This window comes from Epinephelus fuscoguttatus, linkage group LG12 (genome assembly GCF_011397635.1).
Source record: "Epinephelus fuscoguttatus linkage group LG12, E.fuscoguttatus.final_Chr_v1".
Lineage (NCBI taxonomy): Eukaryota > Metazoa > Chordata > Actinopteri > Perciformes > Serranidae > Epinephelus > Epinephelus fuscoguttatus.
Window position 1 is genome coordinate 28,963,683 of NC_064763.1, and position 26,313 is coordinate 28,989,995.

Sequence of the window (26,313 nt, forward strand, 5' to 3'; positions counted from 1 at the left end):
TGCAATATATTGCTATACATTTCATTGCAATACTCAACATATCATAGCATATTTAAAATGTCAGTATCACAATAATATCATATTGTGGATCCTCTGGTGATTCCTACCCCTAATAAATGAATGGATGGAATGGAAATAAAGGGACACTGTCATTACTCTGCTCATTGTCGGCTTATTAGTCCTCACTGCTGTTCTTCCTCAGTTGCTCTAACCTCACACTTCCTGTGGCAAGTATATGTGTAAAAAGGTTGATAGAAACAAAACACTGGCTCGTTTAGCTCTTATTTATGCATGCAGTCCTCTATTCATTTATTTTGTCTTTAATTTGTGGTGAGTAAGCAGTTGAATGTGGGCCCTCTGAAACACACCGACCTTCCCTTAAGCAACGAAAAGGCACTGTACACCTCTAAGTGCAGTAGGCAAAGGAGACAATGGCCATGTCCTTGTCAGTGTGGATCAGTTAACTATGATGCAAAAAAAACAAATAAGCAGCAGTGTCTGGGTGTGAAATATACATTCGGCTGCTGCAAACTGTTTTTTAAGACTGGAAAAAAATCCATCCTGCTAGACCTTGGTGGTCCTAGGGGGGAATTTGTACAGCAAGTTGGAACACCTGTCAAGGCTAAGTCATGAGAGAATGAACTCACTGCTCTTCTCCTGCTCTGTAAACAGGCAGTTTTGAAGTCATCAATTCTCTGCTGTTTTATGATTTTTGCTGAATATTTGGTTCATTTAATCGTTGGCATTTATGGACAGAGATTTGTTGCAGTCAAATAGAAGGAATGGCTGCCGTTAATCAAATATCAGTCGGTGAGAAGTTTGTGCAAATATCTGTATGATTACTCAGAAACATGGTGAACTTTTCAGGATCTTAACAAAGTGCGGCAAATATGTAACAATTCATACTCACACCAATGTGAGGCACATTCATACTGTTGATAAAACCCTACCAAACTGTGAAACTGGTTCGAAGTGTCAGACATGAATATTTGAATGGTTCAGTGCTGTTCTTACAGCCTTGAGTCTTAAAAAACATCCCCTCACACTGCTTGTGACTGCATTTTGTCCTTGACTCACCACCACCCACGTTTAAAATGCCAGGTGATTAGAGGGTTTCAAGTGCCTTGTTATTTTAAAGTACGTGGCACCCCCGGCTTTTTCAGCTGTCGTGCTTTTCATATATGGCAAAACATTCTTTTTGTGATTTTACACGGGACAAAAAATTCAGATACATGCATGTAAGATCTGCACTGAGTACATTTAGAGAGATTACACTGCATACTGGAGTCTAATGAGAGACAGATGGAGTGATGAGGAACAAAGGAGGGATGTAAAGATCATTATTAAGTCAACAAAATTAGAGACTAGTGAGCATTTTCACCTGGACCTTTGAGCTGCAGTGTCTGTTTCCCACAAAATTATTTTCCATAGGAAGGGAGTCCATATGATGGCATGATGAGCACCATTATTCATCCCATTTTTTGGACTCCCTGATTGTATTTCTGCTCCCATCTGACTAATTAGCACTGAAACTCTAGCTCATCCCTGCAGCCCATTTCTCTCACCCACCAAGCACACTGAAACTTTTGGAAAGTCCAGCCTCAGATTTATGTCATATTCATACAGTACTGAGCGCGGGGTTCCTTCTGCTCAGCAGCTGCTCCGCTGTGATAAGGCCACACATGGAGATTATGGGGTTTGAGTCTACATGGGGATGAGAAAGATTCAAAACCGTCTGGTAATGAGGCAGTATGAGGGTTAGGCACCCATCAGATTGTTGCATTTGCATAACATCTTGGCGCGCATGCCTCAAATGACAAAAACATTCCCTTCTTATCATAAAAGCTAATTTATGTGAATAGACATTTTGTGATGAGCTGGACCACATTCATCATTAAAAGCCAAATGAATATTCACCACCGTAGCACACATTGTTGCTCGGCAGCAGAAGCACACCAGACCACATTTGTCTAAATCAATTTTACAATGGTGGAATAAGATTATTGTTGTTCAGCCAGGGAGTGTGCGAAGCAGGTTTTGTTGGTCAAATGGTTTGTCTGGTTACCAAGTGATCAAAAAGTCCCAAAAATAACCGCAAACAGAACAATGCAGATTTTCACTGCAAGTATGAGCCCCCTTAAAAGTGACTGTACTCCAGTGAGAAAATTTGGTTTGTTTGTAGACACACTCCACCCACACACCTCTGTCCCAACAGAATCAAGAAGTAGGAGCTTTAATCTGTGATGCTGTGACAAAGTGAAGTGTGACGGTGGAAATATATGAGACTATGTTTTTTGTTTTTTGTTTTTGCGTCTGATGTGTCTCTTTCTTCACAATACCATTTCTTTGAAGATGTCCAACAGGGTCCGTGCACAAAATCAGTTTATTGTTAAAGAGGAAGCTCCAGCTTTGGCATCTTTATTACAAAGGGTTGGTTTCATTGCTCCTGGTCACACTTTCTTAATAAAAGACCCATAATTCCAATGAATAATGTACATTGTGTGAATTTATTCATGCCGTGAATAAGGCACAGGAGGAATTTCGTATGCATACACTCAGTGTTAGAAGTACATTTTTGGGGCTGCTTGTGCTTGAGTATTGTCATTTTATGCTACTTTATTATTCTACTTCACTAACTTTCAGATGGAAATGGGGCAATTTCACTCATCATATTCGCCACATTTTAACAGCTATTTTGCATATTATCATTTTGCATACAAAACATTTGATCAGTCTAAAACATGATGCATTGATTTCGTTTAAACTCCTCACCAGTCTAAAGTACTTCTAATGAGACACTTGACCAGCCACATCATTAAAATGCAGCTTTCATATTAATGCATCATGAATAATAATCCAGTTAAATATTATGACTCTGAAATTGGCCATTCTGCATAATAAGAATAGTTTTACTTTTGAGAATAAAGTACATTTCACTTAAAACTTAAATGCTTTTTATTGTTTCCCTAACAAAAAATGTCTACAGCAACCTAAACCATGACAAATGATGCGGTTTGTACATATGATAATAGATGACAAGACAGTAAAGTGTATTAAAAAAGAAATTATTCATAAACAAGGGACATTCACACAACAGGTTCCCAGCACCTGTGATCCCACTGTGTTAGTTCACCTGCATGGGATAGATACTTAGTACATACTGTGTGAAAAAAGCCCCTTTAAGGCACATTTATCAAAGTGTATAAACAAAATACAATACAAAAAAAACCCTTCCAGCCCCTTTATTCCAACATATACCACCTGTCTGAAGTAGTGGGCTGTGACTGTACATTTTGGTTCCAAGATATGTGTAGCGAGACACTACTCTGAGTTGGTTTTCCTGGAATGTATCAGAAATGGTTCCCAGATTTCCAAGATAACATCTAGTTTATGGTTTATCTCATAAATGAGGCACTCACAGGACACTGATTCCGCTAAAGTATTTAGCCAGTCTTGATAGAAGATCACTGTCCATCCAATGTCCCAGTGTCTGAGTATGACCTTCTTGCCAGTCCGAATCAGGCGTGTAACTGTAGGCAGTACAGGCAGTGAGGGGGCCCATAGAGAGTGAGACCTACAACTATATGTTGGGCAGAAAACAAGCCCTTGTAAGTATTTTAGATTGCCACCTTGGATGCCTGTGTTTGAAGAGAAACTCACGTTAAAATCAAAAATAAAAATGGTATATATTTGCAAACCCATATCCACCATGTTTTTTAGTTGTTTTGTTTTTTGTAAAATATTCAGGTGTCATCTGTAACAAAATATGTTGTAATTTATTCAACATAAACTATAAATACAATTAAACAAATACTTTTTTTTTTGTCCTTTACATATATTCGATGTTAATTTCTGGGTGATATGTATGTTGGTGTTATCCGATGTCAAGTCAAGTGTGATTATGTGACAATAAGATTATACGGTAGCTAATTTAGGCACATAACTAGTAGTTAGCGTGCCTTGGGGCCCTTCATAATTGTGTACACTGGGGCCCTTTTGTAACTACCTTACACCACTGGTGCTAATGGCAACTTTTGGCCATTTCACATATTTAGGGCTCTAAACTTTGGTATCTTTTGTAATATCCATGAGGTATAGACTATGAATGAGAGTTACCTGTGTCCTCAGATGGTTACTGATCTTCTCTAAAATCTTTTGCCTGAAAGAAACCAATGAGGGGCAATTAAAAAACATGCGCACTGTATCACCTTGGCTGGAGTTGCATCTCCAGTATAAGCTGGATGGTATCAGGCCCATCACCTGTAGCTTTGCTGGAATGAAATATATATTCTATTGAAAATTTTATATTGAGTCAGTTTTGATCTGGCACCTCTCATGTGGAGGAGCTTCTGTGCTGCTAGTGTATTCCAATCATCATCAAATGTAACTTTTAAGTCTCTTTCCTGCACTGCTGTCAACCCTCCGATGCTTGCATTATATTTACATATAAGGTTTGCAGGTAAAATGTTCTTTTATGTGTGTAATGTATTTGTATATTGTGCTTTTTTACTTTCATTTAAAGCAATACTTCAACCACAAAATGGCCATTATATTAAGTTATGCCATGTTACCTTGTGTTTGTGATGGGAAAATCTTGATTTACTGACTGACTGGGGACCAAACTCCACAATGGCAAAACTATATCAAAACCAATTCACACAACTCGTGCAGTATAATCCAAGTCTCATTTATCCAGTCGTATGTATGCTTCCCAAACACATGCATTTTCACTTAAACTTCACCATTCAAAACTAAACTGAAAGTGAATCTTGGTCTGTGTGAGAGTGTTGCAAATTGTTTTAATGATATAAATTTGCTGTTGTCTCCAATCAGTCAATAAATCAATATGTTTTGCATGGAGGCATTCGAGAAAAACAACGTTTTCCTCACAAATTGAAGGTAACACGGCATGACTAAGTGATTCACAAATGGTCATTTTGATGGTGAAGTATTCCTTTAAAGGAACTGAATAGCTGTTCCATCACTTCCTACATCACACAGCTGTTATCCTCATGCTTTCAACGCTCACCATCAATGAAAGGAGCCGGTCTCCTGTCACTCTCCACTCTGTCCTCACTATCTCCATAATGGAACGCAACCTGTTGCTTCTTGAGAAAGCCCACGCATAAAAGCAATAGCTTGACATGCAAAACCACTGATTTTACCTCCCTGCAGAACCAGCCTGCAATTACGTTTTGTATGGGTCAGCTGAAAGTGTAATGGGAACCCCCTACCCCCACCCCTCAGCACTGCACTCACACATTCACACGAGGAAATGCAAACCGTACACAGATTCACATCTGGTCCGTCTTTGTTCCTATATTACAGTCGTGAAAAAGTAGGCATTCAGAGGACACACCAGGAACTCTTCCCTCCAAACAGGCATCTCAGCGCCGCTGCTGCTCTGTAATCATCAACACAATGACCGTGTGAGTTTACACACGGTGCCATTCTGGTAAATGTTTACTGTCTGGTGAAACTGCCAGTTTGTTCCTGCGTCTCACACACTCATTTACATTACAGATGACAATGCTGCTGTGGGCCTTTGCCTTTCAGTTAGAGGAACAAGGTTGTTATTACGAATTACAGGGGAATTGGGTAAATATCTGTTGTGTCTGTGATTAATTGCACTGAAAATTGTGAGAAAAGACAGACTGTCAATGAGCCACTTTTCCCCTCTCTGGCTTTTGAAAAACTCTCTTTGAAACTATTTCTTTCAGGACAACAAGCTCCTGAACATTTCCGAAACCCTGTGCCACCCAGGTTGACATTCACCGGTGGGACTTTTACCTTAAATGCAGAGGAGCCTCTATGCCGAGCAGTTGGCATTAATGACTTGTTTACAGCTCGTGCATGAGGCTTTTTCCGGCTGGTTGGCTTTGTGACATGCCCCTCGCTGAGCATATTCTCTCTATTTCATGTGATTTCACAGAGGTGATGAGTCTAATAAGGAACAAGCCTGCCACACTCCATCACACATCAGACAAAGCACTCAGCCCTCAGCCCTGCAGGCAGTGTCAATTTGCAGCGCTTGTTGTCAGCTCTTGTGGCTTGTTGGAGGTGAACATTTGCTACACTGTTATACTGTTACAGCCTTTTCTTGTTACAGTGAAGTGTAATACGGACCAGCGATGACAAAAAAGAGAGTTTTTAAACCAATGGAACACTTCTTAGCATATTTCCAAGACTTCCATTTTAATTGTTTTTCTATTTTTACATAAACCCTTTGGAGCGTAAGCACAGATAAGAATAGTGGGGCCCCCAGGGAAGAACAAATTAAGCTGTTCATATTCCTGAGACCAAATATTCCTGAGGAAAGAAGACAAAACTTGTTCACTACACACACAGTTAATTACACAGTAGATGCAGCATAAACACTATCAGGGTATCTTGCAGATTATTTGCTGTCTTATAACACAATATAAAGATTTCAACAGTGTGAGAAAAAGAAAAGAAACACCTCCGTCTCTCTGAATTTGAATAAGGCAGATCCATCATTTAAATGCAGTCATGATTTCCATCTAAATGAACAGGGAGAGAAGTGGTGTTATTATTTTTTAATAGGCTACTGCTCTCTGGTGGTGGAGAGCAGCAGCAGCATTCCAGGAATAAGCTCACGAGTCAAGTGCTAAAGGTTATCCGGTGTTGACATATATTAAGTTGCAAAAATGAGACCCATGGGCTCAGCATCAGAGCTGAAAATCCTCTTTGCTCATGCTCAAGTTGTGTTACAGCGATTTATTTCCACTGGTCGTGACATGGCTGTTAGAGTTTTTGCTGGCTCACGGCTGAGAGTGTAAACAGAATCAGATCTTATTTTCTGCATGTAAGGTATTAAGAAGGTTATGCTGCTGAAGGACATCAGAGACTCGAGATGATGCACAAAAAATGTTCAACCTGCAAGCTAACGCCGGCGAGGATTTTCACCCTGACATTTCACATTACAGGCATATGTCCGCTCTCTGTGTTTTGTCCACCTTGCAGAGGGGGAAAAAAACCCATGCAGAAATGGTGTGAAAGCTGTGCTGTTAAAGGAAGACTTTAAAGAAAGAGAGAGAGAGAGAGAGAGAGAGAGAGAGAGAGAGAGAGAGAGAGAGAGAGAGAGAGAGAGAGAGAGTCCAGAGCCTTATAAAGTTCCAGTCTTCATAGCTGAACTCGGAGTGAGAACAGAGAATGCGGCTGCTTTGAAGGTTAACAGCCTTCTGTATGACACCCTTTCCCTTTACTCCAACTCTGTTCTTTGGTCTGTTCCATTGAGCTGTTCCTTGTCCACTAACACCTGCTGTACACACACACACACACACACACACACACACACACACTACACACTACACACATCCAGCATTAGTGCACCGGTGAAATCTCTGTTGCTGCAGGTAGACTGCTCAGGGACGTAACATTAATGCTTTTATCTTATCAGCAGTCACATTACAGTTCGCTGTGACAAACAGACTCACCTTTAGTACCAGGATGAATTTGCACTGCAGTGTGAGACGAAGTAAAAGACAAGGAAGGGCTTCTAAAAAATAGAAATGTCAGAGAGATTTCATCGATACAGTGAGATTTGTACATTATACGGTGCTGCTGAAAATGTGCTCTAAAATACGCTGCTGACAGCTCTGAATTAAGGCGTAGCTATATACTTACACAAGATGGACAGCCCTTTCTATAACTCTAAAGGGTGGCACGGTGGTGCAGTGGTTAGCATTGTCACCTTACAGCAAGAGGGTTACTGGTTCAAATCCCTTCCGTGTGGAGTTTGCATGCTCTCCCCGTGTCAGCGTGGGTTTTCCCCAGGTACTCCGGCTTCCTCCCACCATCCAAAGACATGCAGGTTAATTGGTGACTCAAAATTTTAACTTGCTGCTAACAACTCTGTCTAAGTAGATGTTCAGATCTACTTAGACAGTTGTATACTTACACATGATGGCCAGCCCTGCCTACAACCAACAGAAACAAAGCTAACCTACCACTATACCTCCAGCCACTAACCTAAGGCAGTCACTGACAGAAAGGTAAGCTTCCCACAGAGATCAGCTAACCAAACATGTGATGATGATGGAGCTAAAAAAGGGCAGACTTGAATTTCTTTTAGCTATTTAGTATTGCACGTGTCTAAATCTGGGGGACTCACAGGGGACAGATTTAAAAAAAAAAAAAAATGAGAAAAATTGAAGCAGCAGAGGCCAAGATATTTTGACTTTTTCCTTCTCTATTACTGAGACTGATACTCATTCATTAGATCCTCCCTGCCTCCTAAATCCAATTTCTCCCAGACCCTACACCTCCAATTTGTAATGCTGACTCTTTGTTAAAAATGTAACTGTCGAGCCCAGGCCGAGATAACCCTGATGACACCATCAGGTCTTCTTCTCAGACCTTAGAGAGCTCCCTGCAGATCCACAGGAGATATAATACAGCTGTTATCGGGGGCTGAGTGAAACTAACAGTTACGTGTACAATCAGTGCAGTGCTACTTAAACAGACCCTTTCATACATTCTGATTTTAAGTGAATCATTTAGAGCATTTGCTGAATACTTTGAGATAGACACCATGGCTCCCACTGGAGGAACATACATTCAGTCCTTGGATAAGTTCCCACAGACTGATTTCCATGTTAATGCTGCCTGTTTGAGGCTGTGCCAGTCCCAAAATGCTTACAGCTTATAAACTGTAGGTTACGGAGGACAGTGTTTAAATTTGGATCTGATTCCCTGACACTTGGGAGACTAAAAATGTGTCAGCTCAAGGCCTCATAATGATGTATGCTTCGAAGAGCAGTTTGAAGTCTTATCTAGGCCTACTGTGTGTTATTAGCTGTAGTATTTAACGTACTGTTATCAGTTTTGTCCATGGCTATGATATGGTAATCATCTATAATTTCAAACATATTGCACTAGTCCAAGTGCTAGTTGCTCTGTTAGGCTGCACAGAGGGACAGCATGCAGTGTTTAAAGCTAAATGCTAACTTAAGCATGCTATCATGCTCACAATGGAAATTCTAACATGCTGATGTTTAGCAGGTATAATGTTTACATGTTAATCATATTAGCTTAGTATGGAAGCCCATTTTTACCAGTGCGATAAAAAAAAAAAAAAAAAAATCCATAGTCATTTTAATGACTTACTTATGTCAAAATAATGTGAAAACTACTCAAATAGTGACTAAATATCTCAAAATAATGTGAAACCTACCCCAAATAATGACTTAATATCTTGGAATAATGTGAAATTTACTCAAAATATTGACTTAGTATCTCAAAAATACTGATTTAATATCTTGGAATAATGTGAAACTTACTCAAATAGTGACTTAATATCTCAAACTAATATGAAACTTACTCAAATAATGACTAAGTATCTCAAAATAATGTAAAACTTACTTAAAATAGTGACTTAATATTTCAAAATGTGAAACTTACTCAAAATAATGACTTAATATCTTGGAATAATGTGAAATTTACTCAAAATAGTGACTTAGTATCTCAAAAATACTGACTTAATATCTTGGAATAATGTGAAACTTACTCAAATAGTGACTTAATATCTCAAATTAATGTGAAACTTACCCAAAATAATGACTTAATACCTTGGAATAATATGAAATTTATTCAAAATAGTGACTTAGTATCTCAAAATAATGTAAAACTTACTCAAAAGAGTGACTTAATATTTCAAAATAATGTAAAACTTACTCAAATAATGACTAAGTATCTCAAAATAATGTAAAACTTACTCAAAATAGTGACTTAATATCTCAAAATAATGTGAAACATACCCCAAATAATGACTTAATATCTTAGAATAATATGACATTTACTCAAAAAAGTGACTTAATATCTCAATATAATGTAAAACTCACTCTAACTATTGCAAGACTAATTTGAGATTTTTTATTATTTTGATATTTTATGATACAGGATCATTTTTCATCATAGTGTTGGAAATGGACTTCAATAGAGTTTAGCATGTTAGCATTTACTGATTAGCAATCAACACAAAGTATTGCTGGAGCTGATGGAAATGACAATAGTTCTGCAGATATTTGATGATAAACCACAAACATTAGCCTGACAATGGTGGTAGATTAAATGTACGTGGGTCATCAAAGCATGAACCAAATTTCATGGAAATCCATCCAATTAAAAAAATATGTGAACAGTAGTTGTTGATATATTACAGTCTGGATCAAAGCAGTGGGCCGACAGACTGACATAGAGCCACACGGCTGGCATGGCTAAAAACAAGAAAAAAAGACAGAGATAGAAAGTAGTTGTGAGGCTTTACAGTATATCCCTGCACTCCGGGTGCTCACACACAGCACGCTATCACTGAGACTAAATGAGCTGCTGTTGGAAAAGCAGACTGGCTCAGACTTTGCTCTCTCTGTTTTGACCAAGCTTCATGGATACAGCACAAACAAGCTAAACTCTGCCTGTGGCGGTTGTGTCCTTAGAACACACTCTCCGAGTGGTTTATTAATACTCCCACAAGCCCTTTAAACACATTGGTACAGCAAGTTGGTGCAGAGAGAGGGGAGATACAAAGAACGAGGGGATTATAAAAGATTAGCTCTAGGACTGCCTCAACAGATTTAGGAGACCACTTAACTCAAAGGAGAAAAACAGTTTAGTGAGGCAACTTTCAAATGTTTTTAAAAAGTTTCTCTTTTGCAGTCAAAAAACAGTGCGATATAAAATCACCTATCTAATATATCAACACTTATTTAGATGTAATCTCAGTTATTGTTATGTTAATGGAAAGGTTTTGAATCCAGGCTTACCAAAGAGAGCATCAGGTGCTCGTAGACAAGGTGAACAGCTCCATCACAAAATGAGGGTCTGCACATTTAAAGAAGAGGCTCTTCAGACGCGAAAAGGACTGAGTGATTTCACAGAGGTGACATTCAGTCTACATGCAATTCTGGAACCTTGAAAAGACCATCAGACAAACCGAAACGGCCAAGAAGGTAAGAGGTGGTGAGAGGCTGAAAGTATTTTCCATGAACTCATCAAATAGGAGATTGATGAGTCACCTTTTGGAGATGAAGTAAATGGATGCATCTCTAGAGCATGTGTGTGGACCCTTCGTTTTATATGTGTTAAAAATGTTGACTAGTGGATATCAAAATTTAGAAACTGATTTGCTTTTCATGCTGCTGTAAAGCCATCTCACTTCAGCTTGAAGGATATCAGAGGCCCAGATCTACGATAAAGAAGAATCATCCTCTTGGCGGTGATGTGTAGAGTGTTTCCCACCCATTGCTGAATTAGAGAAAATTGCAGCATATCTAAATATGGCTAAATATCCACACTCCACCAAGATGAATTAGTTGTCATTCTGCACAAGAAGACATAAAAGGACATGAATCAGAGCAGTCTAACAGTGTGTGTGCCCCTCCATGGGGTTTCCCTCCAGCTGTCATACTAATATCAAAACAGAAGGGGGCAGAGTTAGGTCATTCATATAATTAAATAATCTTGACGCCGAGCCTCAAATAGCTCTTGCACACGCATCAATTTCCCCGAGGTGTGATTCCACCTGACTGTGTGCATGTGGTGATTGAAGTTCCAGGTCATTTGAGACCCTTTTTTGCACTCACAGCTGCTTATACACACACGCGCTGCTTGTGTTTGAGTGACAGATGTGTGAGACTGAAGTGGAAATGAGTTGGATGGGCTGTCAGAGGGGGGGCTGTTTCCATTCCCCTGTTCCCTATTTCTTTATCTGGCTCACTGACCTATGGCCGCAGCGCTGGTTTTATCTGCGCTGCGTTCGTGGAGGACAACCAGATCTCATTTTAGATTGGCTGCCTTTAATGGGAGGCCGAGGAGCATGCTCAACATATCATTTATAAAGCAGTGGGAGTCCGTGGGAAAGCCCATTTTATAGCAAGTGGGTTTTTATTCCTCTATATCTTTCTCTCTCAAACACACAGCTTCATGCACAGCCACTGCAATCCATCAATACTATGTCAACCCCATGTCAGCATCCTGTTTCCTGTTTCGTGTCTGCCATCTTCATACTGAGACTCTAAAAACAGTGCTGGAGACTTCAAACCATTCGCTACTCAGATCATGAGCTGATCTAGATCTCAAGACAAATCAGTACTTAATCATCGTGACAAGTTTGCTCAGTGTGAATTTTGAGTTAGCACATACTGAGCAAGTGTTTCAACAGGTGGCCTATTGGTTCACACTGCAGTAACAAATTGACCATCCACTAAAATATCCACTTTCCTGCGATTCATCGCCCCAAATATTGAATCAACCCACAGCTACTTGCTTCCCTCCTTACTTTCTCTTTGCCTCATCTCAACTAAAACACTCGCACAGTTGTTGCAGACCATGATGCGACATTCGCCTGCAGGATCTGTGCCACAGCGGAGCCAACAGACTCCGCTTTTTATCATTCGTCTGTCTGGAGGCTGCCTGAAAACGCGTTTCCTGGGAGCCGTGATGGACTTGCTGACTCCTGGAATGGTTGCGCTGCTGATGCGGTGGTGGCAGATCAAAAGAAATTCTCCTCTCTGGCGCGTGAGTCCCAGTCAGAACTTCATCCAGGCGACGCAGCGAGCCAGCTCTGAGAGAAGTCCATCCTGAACTTGGCTCGGGACAGACAGCTCAACCTGAAATGTGATTATGAAGCATCTTTCTACCTCGTTGCTCGTAAAGATTAAAACTGCAGCAGCCATTGTGTTTAAGTGTGAAGTTTTAATTTCATGCCCAAGAGGGTGCAGCATCAGAGGACGTGATGGAGAGAGCTGATTTCTTATGTTTTAATTAATCTATTTTATCTTTTCTTCATGTACTTAGTCAGAATGTAGAAATGCCAGATATTTATGCTGGTCTGACAACAAGCATCTTAGATTTAAAAGAAAGAAAAACAGATTTTCCAGATTTAAACTGCCATTTTAAACAGGTACACATAGTGTGTGTGTGTGTGTGTGTGTGTGTGTGTATACATACAACTGCAGTAATTAGGCGTTATTTAGGCCAACGCTGCAACACTGTGATAGATAACATCTGCTGCATCCAGGGCACTCTGTGGTCTTTTCCCATTTTAGAAGTAAATTTCTGTCGAATGTGCCCAACAGCGACTTTGATTAAAACAAATGAGAAAATCCATTTGTGATGGCACTCCAGCAACCCGCCCCCCCATCTGAGTCCGCATCCTAATGGATGGTGAGACACGACGGTGTGCCTTCTCTCGTGCATTACAACGTGCACGCTCCATTATTCTCCCTGGCCCATTTTTCTTTACCAAGTATGTGTTTTGTTTTCCTGGGGGGTTGGGAAAGGAAACAAATTCAGAAACAAATGACCCAGACCTTCTTTGATAATACTGATTAATGTGGAGGGGATATTAAACTGCTTTCCCTCATTAATCAGTCAGAGGAACAATAAAGCACACAGACAAACTACTGCTCTTCCCATTAGTCATGCCTTTTGTTCAGGATGAGAATAATTGAGAGACTGAATATGAAGGTATGTTTTCAGGTCACTGATTTTTCACATTGCCAACACACGATGAAAAGCTGCAATCCAGATGAAAACCAGTGTCTCCAACATTGGATGAACCTTGGTGATAGCTATTGTGTCACATTCTGGGGGCTCTGTATTTTAATTGAAGCTATTTGGATGCCTGCCTTGTTTTCTCACCACCTGCTCCTCAGCTCCTGATTTAACTCCTAATTAAGCTGGCAATACATATCAAATAGTTCAAATTACACAATGTATTGTTTTCATATTTATTGTGCAAAGATGGAGCATGACACAGGGCTTGAAATGCAGAGGAAAGAAAGGCCTTTTGGATGAGTGCAAGCTGATGTTAAAATGTAACCTGACAGAGGGCAGCAAAGATCCACATGCCTGCACAGTTTGACAGATGAACAATAAGTAAGAATTTAAACATATTCTAGTAGTTATGGAAGGAGCTGGACCAGGATACAAATTCAATACAGATCCATGATGCAACTTTATTTATCATGTGTTGTTACAGTGGTCCTTAAAAATGTTCTACATATACTTCACGACCTCTGACATTCACAATGCTAATACAGATAAAGGTAAACATTGCAACATAGGCGTGTGTTGTTGTTAGTCGTACTGATTTATTGTCATTTACAAAGATACAAAAGCTAGAACTGCTGAATCACTTGTTTGTTAATCTTTGCCAAAATGTTTCCCATGATGCCGCTGCTGTGTTTGTGTACATTAATTACTCAGTACCTCTGGAAACTCTTGATGTCACTCCAATCTTTTGATGCAACTACACTTACAGAAAAAAAAACTTAACTGAGAATGAAGACGCAGGGGGGGCATGCAAGTGTGTGTGCATGTCATCATCAAGTTTAAATATATATATATATATTCTTGTGTGAGTCACTGTCAGTTGTGGGCCAGAAAAAAAATAAATATGACACACGCTGAGGTGTTTCCTGGGTCTCAAGTGTTATATGATTCTGCCGGGTGAGTCATTATGCTGTCAATGAGGAAAAGCAGCATCAGTCTCCTTGTCCTCCCACTCTGTCTCTGGGAATGATGCGAAGCTCCGAGCCGTGTTTGAGAAACACGTTTCCTGCAACACAGGACAGAGCAGCACATAAAGATCACAGTTTATAATCTGCGTTCTTTAATAAGGGGTTTGACTGTCGCTGAAGCTGATGCATTGCAAACAACATGTCAAGTCACCAGCTGGGAGAGAAATACGGACTAAGAAATGACGATTTGTCTAAAATAAGGATGAAAAATACTGACAACTGTTTGCCTTTGTTTGAGTAACTGTATCCGAATAGCTTAAACCTTAATATGACGATAAAATATAATACAGTCTCTAATTAAATTCACAAAGTTGCACAGGTGTGGTAGTTACACAGACATTTGGGTTAAATGTAAAAATTTTAAAACAAAGTCAGAGACCTGTCTAAACTCAAGAATAAAATTGTTTCCTGACACCTAATTTTCAGCCTATTTGACCCTCTATCGCAGCCACTTACTGAAAAATCAGGTGGGTTTTGGCGGGCAGACACAGCAAGCTCATTTGAATAATTTATAATATACTGCATTATGGAACTGAAGATAGTAATCTCAATCATTACCTTGTTCACTCAACCAGCAACCACGCTGAGATCATATACGTATAACTCATTACCAGAACCATCAGTGTAAAGGTGCTGTCGCTATGCCACGGGAAATGTATGATATTGGTCGTGCAGAGAAAAAGAGACGGTAAAATTATATTGGATCACTTTACGCTGTGTACTCATTGCTGTGAACACGAGGTAGAGTGGCTGCAGTGGGTGAAAAAAGACAATTTGACAGAGGTGTCTGAACTGCGGCTATTCTTGGCAGCACACAGCACCAATGTTACGCAGATAAAAAAGCTGTTGTGAATGCCCACCACTGTTTCCTTTCTTAGCAGAAAAGACTCAATGTTGCCTTCAGTCAAACGCAGGCATTACCTTATCCTGTCGTATGCAGAAAACCCACTCATCCATTACCCCAGCTACACAGTAAGTATAAACCTCAGGGAAACAGCGAGGAGGCTGACACAGAGAAAAAGTGATTCCACAGGGTTTCAGCAATAATGTGGGAATCTGAAGTCAATTGAATTCTGGCTCAACAGCTTGGTGCGTCTTGTTCGCCTCCAGTCAGAGGTCACTTTTTAATTTAATTTAACATTAAACACCGCCTCTCGAGGCGCTGCATCTATATTTATGACTCGGTAAACACCATTTCCATGCAAACAAGCAAGGAGGCCGGCTCCAACACAGAGATGTCAGTTAAGTACGGATTATTTCAGTAACTTGACCTCAATATAAATGCGATTTGTGATCTTTGAGTTTCTGATTGCAGAATTTTAAAACAACAGGAAGATATAAACAGTCTGGAAAGGAATAAAAGGTTTTGTAATTAATGTAATGATGACCGCCAGGGGATGAATATCATGCTTTGTTTGAACATAAACACAACCATTGAGAACTGGTAGAAGTACCTGCCAGAATACTTTGTAAACCACCTGTTCCTGTTTGAACTTCTATTAACTTTTATTAATGCAGGCAGATTAAAAGTACAATAAGTAAACCAGGTGCTTTTTTGAGTAATGTTCTGCCTCTCTTTGAATGAGTTTGTGCTCTATTCCTGTTGTTTACCTTTATATCATTGTCTTGTTCTATGTTTGTACTCCACACCACAATTCATGGTCTAGAGTAGAGGTTCTCGACCTTTTTCATGTCAAGGAAATTGATACACATTAGGTCACAGACCCCAATTTGATAAGATTTTGCCTCAAGGACCTCCATCTGAAAAGATTTTGGTTGTTAGATATGACTGAAACCAGAATTCAACAGTTGTCAGACAGGGTTAGAAATGAACTTTTTGTCCGCCTGCCACTGTGGTTGGTAGATTCCAAATTCTACCAGCAACTCAATAGATTACCATTGTTTTTTGGCTAGCAGCCACTTGCACATTATACCAGCATTTGGCTGGTGGCTGGTGCTAATTTACAACCCCACTGTCAACTACAGAGGAGGAGATAAATATGGAGGAAGTGAAACCTATGATTAGAATAATCACTCTTATGACTGAGGGCATTTGCTTTTATTCCCAACATTTGTGGGGACACACACTGAGCGAAGAGTCTGGGGGTCTTCCACCAAGAAATCCTGAGCACTGGTGAATTTTTTTGCATCAATTAGAGCCTTTTGTGCATCAATTTACAGTGGGAATGTCACAATACTTCCTGCTTCAACTGTGCATAGTTGCTTCATCTGCTTTTCATTTTATGGCAGATTGCAGCCATTGATTTTGAGGTTGCATACAGCTTCCGCCTACTTTATCGCAGGCACTGCTGCATCTATGAATTGCATTCTAGCAGCTTGTCAAGATGAAAATGCTGTTACTACTTTCAGGTTTTTATTGGAGGGCATAAATGCACGTGCTCTAAATAATGAGTGGGACGTGTCCCCTGTGTTTGAATGTTACTAGAGCACTTGCATTGAGCTCATTTCTATAGTGAATTCAATTACGAAAATAACCTATTTCTCAATTTTCTCGGGACCCCTTAGAACTCCCTCAAGGGCCCCTGGTTAAGAACCACTTCATAAATCTTAATCTCAATCTCAATGTATATACACTGCATATACACTGGTGGTGTCACCTCACATTATGGTGCGATATTACATCACCTCTGGGTTAACAAACTGTGTGCAGTAGTTATTCTACAAGTTCAGATTTTCAAAACTTCCTTCCCAGGACAGCTTCATGAGCTTGGACTCCCTGCCCCTCTAAAACAAAATTGCTATGTAGACAGAGAGAGAGAGAAGATGAGAGGCTGGGCAACAACGATGGAGCAGGGTCCAACTCAGGATGTCACAGTTACACAGTGTACGAAAGGCTTTAGCAAACGAGTCAAAACCCTTTAGGTGGTTTTCACAACTGCCTGTGTCTGAGTCCTACATTTCTGCTCTTCATAAATTGAATCAATGGTCCCCGCTTCATATCGGTTAATACAAATGTAACTGGACTGTTCAAGCCTGATTTAAATAACCAAGATTACATTAGCTGGAACTGCTCGATCCCAGATTGATTTGTTACGTTCCCTGCAGTAAGGTTTTTCACATTAAGCCTAACGTTTCTTTGCCTTCTTTGTGGAACCACCCACATAAGTCACTGCCTCTGGGGGCTCTATCAAATTAATCTTTTAGACTATTAACACAATGCCACCAGCATTACCAAAGTGCATTATGAAAGATGCTTTATTCAAGTTGTGCTTTGATGAAGGCACATTGACAAGTGGCAAAGAGCTGAAAAAGCCTGGAGGTTGATTATGCTTCCAAGAACCTTCATGTATTTTAGAAGAAGGAAAAATTACACCTTATACCACGTAGAGAGGCTCTTGTGGAGATATATATGTATATAAAACAACCAAAATGTTTTGTTTCTGTGGGAAAAAAGATTATCTAAGGCACAGGCTCCAAAGCAACACAACTCACCTGCTGTCTGGGTAGGGTTGATTCCTATTCCATCTGCAAAGCGACCATAAGAGAAAAAACAAAGACTGTCAGGCAAATGATGAGCACAGAAATGAAGAAATATAATTTACAGTATCACAAGTTTATCCATAATTATGTTGAAAAAAAAAAAGAGAGTGAGAGTGTGCAGCAGCAGGCAATTCCATTTGCCAGCCATCAATTCTGCACTGATAAAACTAAAACTCATATTTGACATTGCAGTTATATCTCACAGCCGTTTTAACACAAACCTCATGTCAGTCTAATTTCAGCACAGTCATGTGTCCACTTATTCCCACAGCCCTCTAAAAATGCCGTCTTTCTATTAGAAAATACATCAGGCATACATTCACCGCACTGCTCTTTCTCTATTGCCCGACACTGTCAGCGCAGAGCAGAGGTAAACAAAAACATAATCAGTTTTTATGTGGCGCCGCCTGGTTTAATTGGTGGGGAACAACGAAGGAGCCGACAATTTTCCTTCTAACAGCCACAAAGGCCGTTCGCTGCAATTTGTCCACTGAGTATTTACATTAAACAGGCTCTGGTTGTGTTCGACATACATCTGCTGGGTAGTTGATGTAAACACTCTCCTGATGGGCCATTACTTTCCCAGCCAGAGTTCAAACTGCTTGAATATACTGCAGTTTTAGCCTCAACACTTAGAGGGGGCCTATTATGCTTTTCCGTGTTTTTCGTCTTATAGGTTTACATTGAAGGACGTTCATATTAAACATGGCCAAAGTTTCAAATAATGAGGTAAACTATCCTTGTAAGCAAAAACCTCAGACCATTCTGAATACTCTGTTTCATGCATTTTCCCCCACTCTGGCTACAGTATGATGTCATAGTGTGCCGGATTTCTTCACAGGGTCATCTGCTCTAGGCACGCAACTGCAAGTGTTTACCTTAACGTAGCCTTCACTGCTAAAATGAAGCTACATGCTAACGCTAGGGAAACACACAAACTTGGTTGATGATAATGTTAATTTCTCCCAGATTTTGGATCATAATCCTGCTTGAACATGTCCAGCTGTGTTAGACACTTTTCTTGGTTATTTTACAAAGTTAAAAGTGCCACTATGGCATCTTTGCACTGCAAGGACAGAGCAAAGATGCCAAAATATGGACGACCTGGGAACGCTGACTTATCAGAGCAGACTGGGCACTTTGCGTCGGTATGGGCCCGAACGACGCAAAGTGCGTTCAAATTCACACCTGTTCTTCTCTGTGCATTTTCTCTGCAACCATTTGTCATAGCGAGAAACCACTCATATCACGTGAAACAGTGGAACTGCAGCTTTCCGACAAGACCAAGCACTTGTTGGTAGTCCAGTGTTTTCACAAGGGAAAAAAAATATAAATTTATGTATAACAATGCTTTTTTTTTTTTTTAGATTATTTTTTGGGCTTTTTGCCTTTATTATACAGGACAGAGTGAAATGGGGAGACAGAGAGAGTGGGGGGACGACATGCAGCAAAGGGTCGCAAGCCGGAGTTGAACTCGCGACCGCTGCAGCGAGGCATCACCTCTATACATGGGGCGCCGGCACTATCCACTACGCTACAGACGCCCCTAACAATGCTTTCATACAGTTTTGCACACACATCACTCTTGTAGTGGATTATTGCACAGAAATGCCACGCATATCTAATGAAAGCGCAGGACTGGAGCTTTCCGATGATACCAAATATCCCATCATGCTATAAACACAGATCAATTGTCTACAAAATAAAAACCTGACAAATTTCTTTACAATTATGTCCGCCTGACACAAACCACATGTTTTGGACTACTGTGAAGGGACAGAATGTCCCACCATCATGGTTCTTATATTGCCAGATTCCGGAGAGTCTCCCCTCTTCATATATGGCAGAATATGTCAACTTCCAACTTGCTATGCTGAGATACATGTAAAAATGTAAGAATTTAGTCACACAGATTTTTTTTCATTGATATAACAATTAATATAAAATACAGGCACAATCATCAGTACATGTAATGATTGTCCTGAAAAAACAAGATACAGCATGTGTATGTAGCCTTTATAATGACTGTGATATGAGCTTAAAAGTAAAGGCAGTAAAAATACCCCAAAAAAGGCCTAGGGCTCAAAGGTGTAGAGACAGGCGCTGAAACAGATCGTCTCAGAGGGTGAAAACAGATGTTCGCTGAAACAGTAAGAGGAATATAAAATATTTTCTGATCATTAAAGCATATAAAAAAAAGTTCTAGTAGAAACTTTAAATGCAAGCATGAACCTGAAAATTAGCACAATAGGTCCCCTTTAATCACATGTCAATTAATCACCTTTCCACTAAATAATGAAGTATTAGTAGCAGTATATCAAGTAAGATATGATTATTGAATTACAATATTGTACATCTTTAAAAGCCATTTCTTCTGTATGTAAGCTCTAATTAGCCAGCCTACTGTACTCGTCTAAAAAAGAAAACAGCGAGTCAATTACAGGCCAGTGTGTGTAAGTGGGATCTGAGGGCTGAGATCTTGCAATTTCTTCTGGAAGCTGACATGGATCAATAAAGGTTATGGATTACTTAATGCCTCTTTAGCAGAATTAGCTGCAGAAACAGAGAGCTGCTTGTATTCTGTGGATTGATGGTCAAAGTGGCTGCACTTCCTGTGTGTTTATCTGGGAGTTTAAGTGAGAGAAACACAGCAGTTTACCTCTTTGAAACCACAATACTCAAAGTACATCGATGAATTCGCCATGTATTCCACATGGTGTTGTGTATTGTCATGGATAAAACATCCTAACCCCGGTTTGAGGTTGTATTGATTGTATAAAGACATTTTACAGAACATTATACGTTTGTTTTTCAGATCTCAATTTAAAAATGGGGCAAAAATTATTCTTCCCCTGACTGAATATATCTTACATACTGCCTTTACTTGGAAGTATATCATTTTGACGTTCAGTTTAAAAGCATGCAAAGAGGAATACGACAATATTTCTACCGATCATGATGATATACCGTTATTTGGTTTGACAGCATTCACCGGCGCCATGCTGCAGTTCAAAGACTGATTTGTTAAAGCCCCCTCAAATCCTAGTGATTTGTTGTCGAGGTTTTGAAACTCGGCTGAGTTTCCAAACATGTCTGTCAAAAAGTATTGTTCCTAGAAGAATGACACACTCTCTGAAGTCACATAGTCCTTAATAACCATCAAGCCGGTAAACATGTCACTCTTGCACTCGAAGTAGTTTGCCAAAGAGACGAAAAATCATTAGTTGAAAGACTTTTCCCCCAAACTCACCATTTGTTATTATTGCACTGGTTGCTGCAGGTACTTTGAACTGTAAAAGAAAAAAAAAGCAGAGAACTAAACGTTACTGAAATTCACAGCTTTGACACGTCAGAAATATCAGCAGCACTGAAATATTTTGGGGAAAAAATAACCAGGGACATGTTGCAACCCAATTCCGCTTGGCCTAAAGACGTAGTGTGAATAAATCATCAAAAAGAAACGCTTCATCCACTGAGTCAGCGCGTTGAGATTCTCTGACTTTGTTGGGTGACAACTTCTAAATTGGAGCTGTAGTCACGTCTTCAGAAACAAAGTTGGTGAAACAGGCAGAGAGCAAATGCTGTGTAGTGTGTTTTGTTTTCAGGCTTTTATCTTTCCGCTTGACAGACACACGTGTGCTCGCGTTTTTCCACACACACTCACCCCGCGCGTACTCACACTCACACCAACAGTTAGGAGAGAGCCTGAGGGAGAGATAGCCACGCTTGAATTTCTGGAAGAAAATCACTCAGCGTGGTCACAATACATGTCCTACTTCAGTGTTCAACAGAAGAGGATGTGGGCTGGTGAGATTTGCGGCGAAGGATAGAGGGGGCAGTCTGTCACTGGAGAGATAAGGTTAACAAAGTGCTGCTCACTAAACTACTGCCAGGTAGCGCAAGCAGGACGCATGAAATACAGTTGAGATCAAGAATGAATGGGAGTTAAGCTTTGTTTGATGGAGCATAAAATTAGTGGATAAAATAAAGTTTATAAGGGATTAGAGTAAAAACCCAAATTTCACCACATCACTGGGTCTGAACCCCCCACTGCTGATTGATTACTCAAATTAAAATAAAAATCTTTAGTTAGGTCTTTCAGGAAAGGTTATTGTTAATTACAAATTTATCTTGTGATTTCTCTGTATCTCTGTCCAACAGATTAGACATAACCGTCTGGTTTATAATAGAAGCAGATGAACACCAAATATACAAATTGTAAAAGCAGCTAATCAGCAGCAGCTCCAGTCCTCCATCAGTATGCCTTCAGCTAAAGAACTGCTGTGTGTTTATGTCAGTCAGAAATGGAAGAAAATAGCCTGGAAAAGGGCCTTGGATCACAGTTATGTGTGCAAAATGTGTGCAGCATGTGAGGCATTACATGGCCTGCTTAGACAGCTGTAATTAAATCGGTTTCATCAGACTGTCAGGCGTCTGAAACACTGTATGACTTAATTTTAGTTTAGTAAAGGTTGATAATTGCTGATAGATTCCCCTGAGATCACATCCTGGCAGAAACTAGTTTTTGAGGCCAATACTAATACATACAAAAACTAAATACAAATAAAACAAACAGGTAATGATTTATCTGGTGATCTCCACCCATACCCGTGTGACCCGACTCTCCCAGTAACCGCAATCACAAAAATAATTAATATCCCAAAACACTAACAAAAAGCCTGGAACAATACCATCTCAAACCTTATTCATCTTACAAAATCCACTCCTTTCTAAATTAATTCATGGCTCATACATACATTCATTAATTCATACACCTTGAGTGTATGCATATATGTGCATGTTTAAGCAAGTACAATATGTTACCATCCTTTAGTATTTGTATGCTTAACTCCTGCAGGAGGAACTGCTTATATCTTTGGAGGCTTACCCTACCTGAAGTTTTATTTTGTTGCCTTTTGTTTCTTAAATGTTACCATATGCATCTACAGGATGTTCGGGCTAAATGCAACTGGTGCAAAGCAGTCCCACATTAACACAATATCAAAGTATAGTAGGCCTATAGCACCAACAGTAAGCTTACCTCCTCAGCTGCGAACTTCAACACTGCTGTGAACGGCGTGCTGTCTGGTACACTTAGTCTGCAACAAAACAACGCATTGAACAGGATTTTAAAAACACCATAAAATCCAGCCGTACTTTACCCCCCCTGTTTTAGTGTTTAATTTTTAATGCGAGAATGCCACGATTAAATATCATCTCTCAACCTATTGGCCTTGGCTTCGATCGACAAGTGCCTGGGCAGCTTAAGTGTTGTAGAGCGAGTCACTTTCACCTTTTCGGCTCCAGAGGTGCAATTCTATGTCTCACCATTCATTCTGAGCTCCACAGAGAGGAGGAGAACAAAAGGAAAACTTCCTAACAGGGCTCAATAGAGTCTTACATTGACTTCAGTCAGAGTCATTTCTGTCAGGGTACATAAGACCATTTATAGCATAGTATACACTTTCAGTTGGATGCTTCTGCAATGAATCCTGCAGTGCAGTTATCAGCAGGAAGTGGAACCCTTGAAACACCCCATAAGGGTTATACAAACAGAAATCAGCAGACATATTTTAAGGAATTAAAAAAAAAAATCACAGGGTTAGAGATGCAATACCAAATAGGGCAAAATAAATCAACACAGTACAGCAACAAGTAGCCAAGAGAGGAGCATGAGCTGCAGCTCCGGCATTATGAGCAAGAGTGAAAGCTTGTCACATCATAAAGACCTTCATGTTGCCTTAACTGAGAGTGAGCTGTAACTTATTTGAATGTGACTGGTGAATATAAAAAAATAAGCTGATGTTGTGCTCAAGCTCAGTCTTCTGCCAGCATTAATACGAAGCCTCATTTACTATCATTATTATCCCTCTATTCACGCTCAAGACTTAACAGCCGCAGCGAGACCTCGTCCGACCTCATTAGAGTATTGACTCCCTGTCAACATGTTAAGGCTAGAATGGTGTGCATGGCCTCAGCGTTAGGCAGCTACTTATTTGCAAGTGCTCACTCAAAATTCAGCATGAAAACTCGGTTGGGAATTTGATTACGTATTATGCGGCTGTGGGGTCAAAAAAGACACACAAATGTCCATTTTTATCTCTTGTCAATGTCTGTTTGACATGGCCAATATGCTGATTTTGGCAACAACATGGCTCATTCCAACACTATCTAAGACATGCACAGGACAAAAATAGATATTAAAGAGATCCAAAAGGTAGAGTTGTGGTGCTTTTGAACCAAAAAAATGTGAACAGGTAATCATATAAGTAGTACACAGGCTATGGTGACAGAGCTGTACACACTGTTATATACTACTCAGACATGAGCACTTAACAATGGCTCCACTTCCTATGATTACAAATCCTACACATTCCTCTAACTAACCGGAAATCGTAGTGATTCAAAAACTCTGCTAATGCACTTCGAGGAAAGATGACTTAATCTGGAGTGACAGGAACAGAATGAAAGCAATCAAAAATGTAATTGTATTTTAAAGCAACTGCATAAAATCCCTGTCCACTCAGACATGTGTTGACATGTGCAGACTTTGACTCTAAAAGGCAGTTTTCAAATTAATCTGCTGAATGGGAAAAGCTTTTCCGTGCTCACATTAAATCTGAGTTTGAGATGTGTACGTCATTTTGTGACATCACAAATAGTTTGGAAGCATTACATACATTATGAGTGTGATGTGGAAACTTGAAGCCTCCAGTGCAAATACACTGAGAACTAGGGTTGCTATGCTATGAGATTTTCAGCGTCTCAGAATATATCATGGTTTCACATAATCACAGTATTATCAATTACAGTGACATTTGAAATAATGAAAATGGAGGATTTTTTTGGTTGAATAAATACTACATTATAATTTGTACCATTTTGTATAACGGACGTTTGTGTAAAAAGTCTGACAGGCAGTCAGGGAGGAAAGGAAGTGCGCATACTCGTGAGATTTTTATACTGCAGATAAGCAAATTTACACAGTCAGATAACCATCAATTCTTACTCCACGTATATGGTTTCATGGTATATCATTACAACCCTGCTGAGAAATAATTTTACAGTGAAGTAGGAGATATTTTAATCCAGCTGTTAATGTTTGAAATGGACAATATTTGCATATTTGTATCTATATTTCTGGATTTTTCAATGAGGAAGAAGGAATTTTGCTTTCTATTTTCCATGGAAAACCCATATCTAGTATTCTAATGTCTTAAAATATGCCTGAGCTTAAGGCAAACACACACAAACATGCATTACACTGAAAGTGGTATACCTAAAAAAATTATGGATTCTATACACAGAGGATGACACTCTACTATTTTTTGCCACCAATCTGATGCTGCAAATAAATGTCACAGCCATAAGTTTATTTCCAGTATAAATGCACTGCTCACAGTCTGTCTAACAGGCTAACTTCCTAAAATCCACTGTACATTAAGCGTGCCTGTGATTATTTCTGTTGCTGCTCTTCTTGTCTGTCATCTCTGTTCTGATTTGTCACAGAACTCAAAGCTGTGACAGAAAAATTAGCTCAGTGACAAAGTGACAGGTCCCTTTCATTCATAATGGAAGTCACAAAATTGTTTAATACTAGCAAAACTATATATAAAACGTCTATAACGGAAGTTATCGGACCTGCTGACTGGTGTTCCCTTTCATTCAGTGTCAGCATGTGAATCACAGCTTTACACTAACAGATGTTACCTCACTGACTGTTTTCTGTAGCTGTCATTAAACACACCAGCACACATTTGCACAACAGTGTCAAACACCGTAATCTGCGGTAGCGGGTAAGTTAAATGTTTCATAAATCATTTAAAAGCCTGACATGTAGCTGAATATAACGTTAAAGCTGTGACTGCTGAGCTGTCAGTGTACTCACACTTTGTATGGCAGCCGGGGGTCTGACGTCAGGGTGATTTTAAACGTTACTTTAGACCTGATGAAGAGGCAGAAAAGAGCATTAATAGCGACATGATGTTGGCTTATGAAATTGAAATATATTTTTGACAAAATTACACAAAATAGAGCTGAAACTCACATCTTTTGGGCGAGGCGACTCCGTCTGCAATCTGTTTATACACACCCGGAAGTCCGAAGGACCCATACATACACGTCATCCATTTAGCTCTATTTTTGACACATATCTGCGTATATTAAATCTTGTTAGAAATTTTACAGTATGTTTTCTAAATAGCGAATTATTGCGCTAAAATTCATGTATTATGATAGTATTTTGACGGTGTCATTTGTGCTATTACCG

General features: G+C 39.7%; 1 protein-coding gene across 1 annotated transcript; it reads right to left on the reverse strand.

Annotated features, from left to right (window-relative positions):
• Nucleotides 1-13,954: 13,954 nt before the first annotated feature.
• ufm1 (ubiquitin-fold modifier 1) lies at nucleotides 13,955-26,231 on the reverse strand. The gene is made up of 6 exons (XM_049592498.1): nucleotides 26,092-26,231; nucleotides 25,933-25,989; nucleotides 23,086-23,143; nucleotides 21,295-21,334; nucleotides 17,997-18,029; nucleotides 13,955-14,581 (listed from the first exon to the last, which is right to left on the reverse strand). Coding segments are annotated over exons 1-6 (264 nt in total). The 5' UTR covers nucleotides 26,094-26,231; the 3' UTR covers nucleotides 13,955-14,507.
• Between the last annotated feature and the right edge of the window lie 82 nt (nucleotides 26,232-26,313).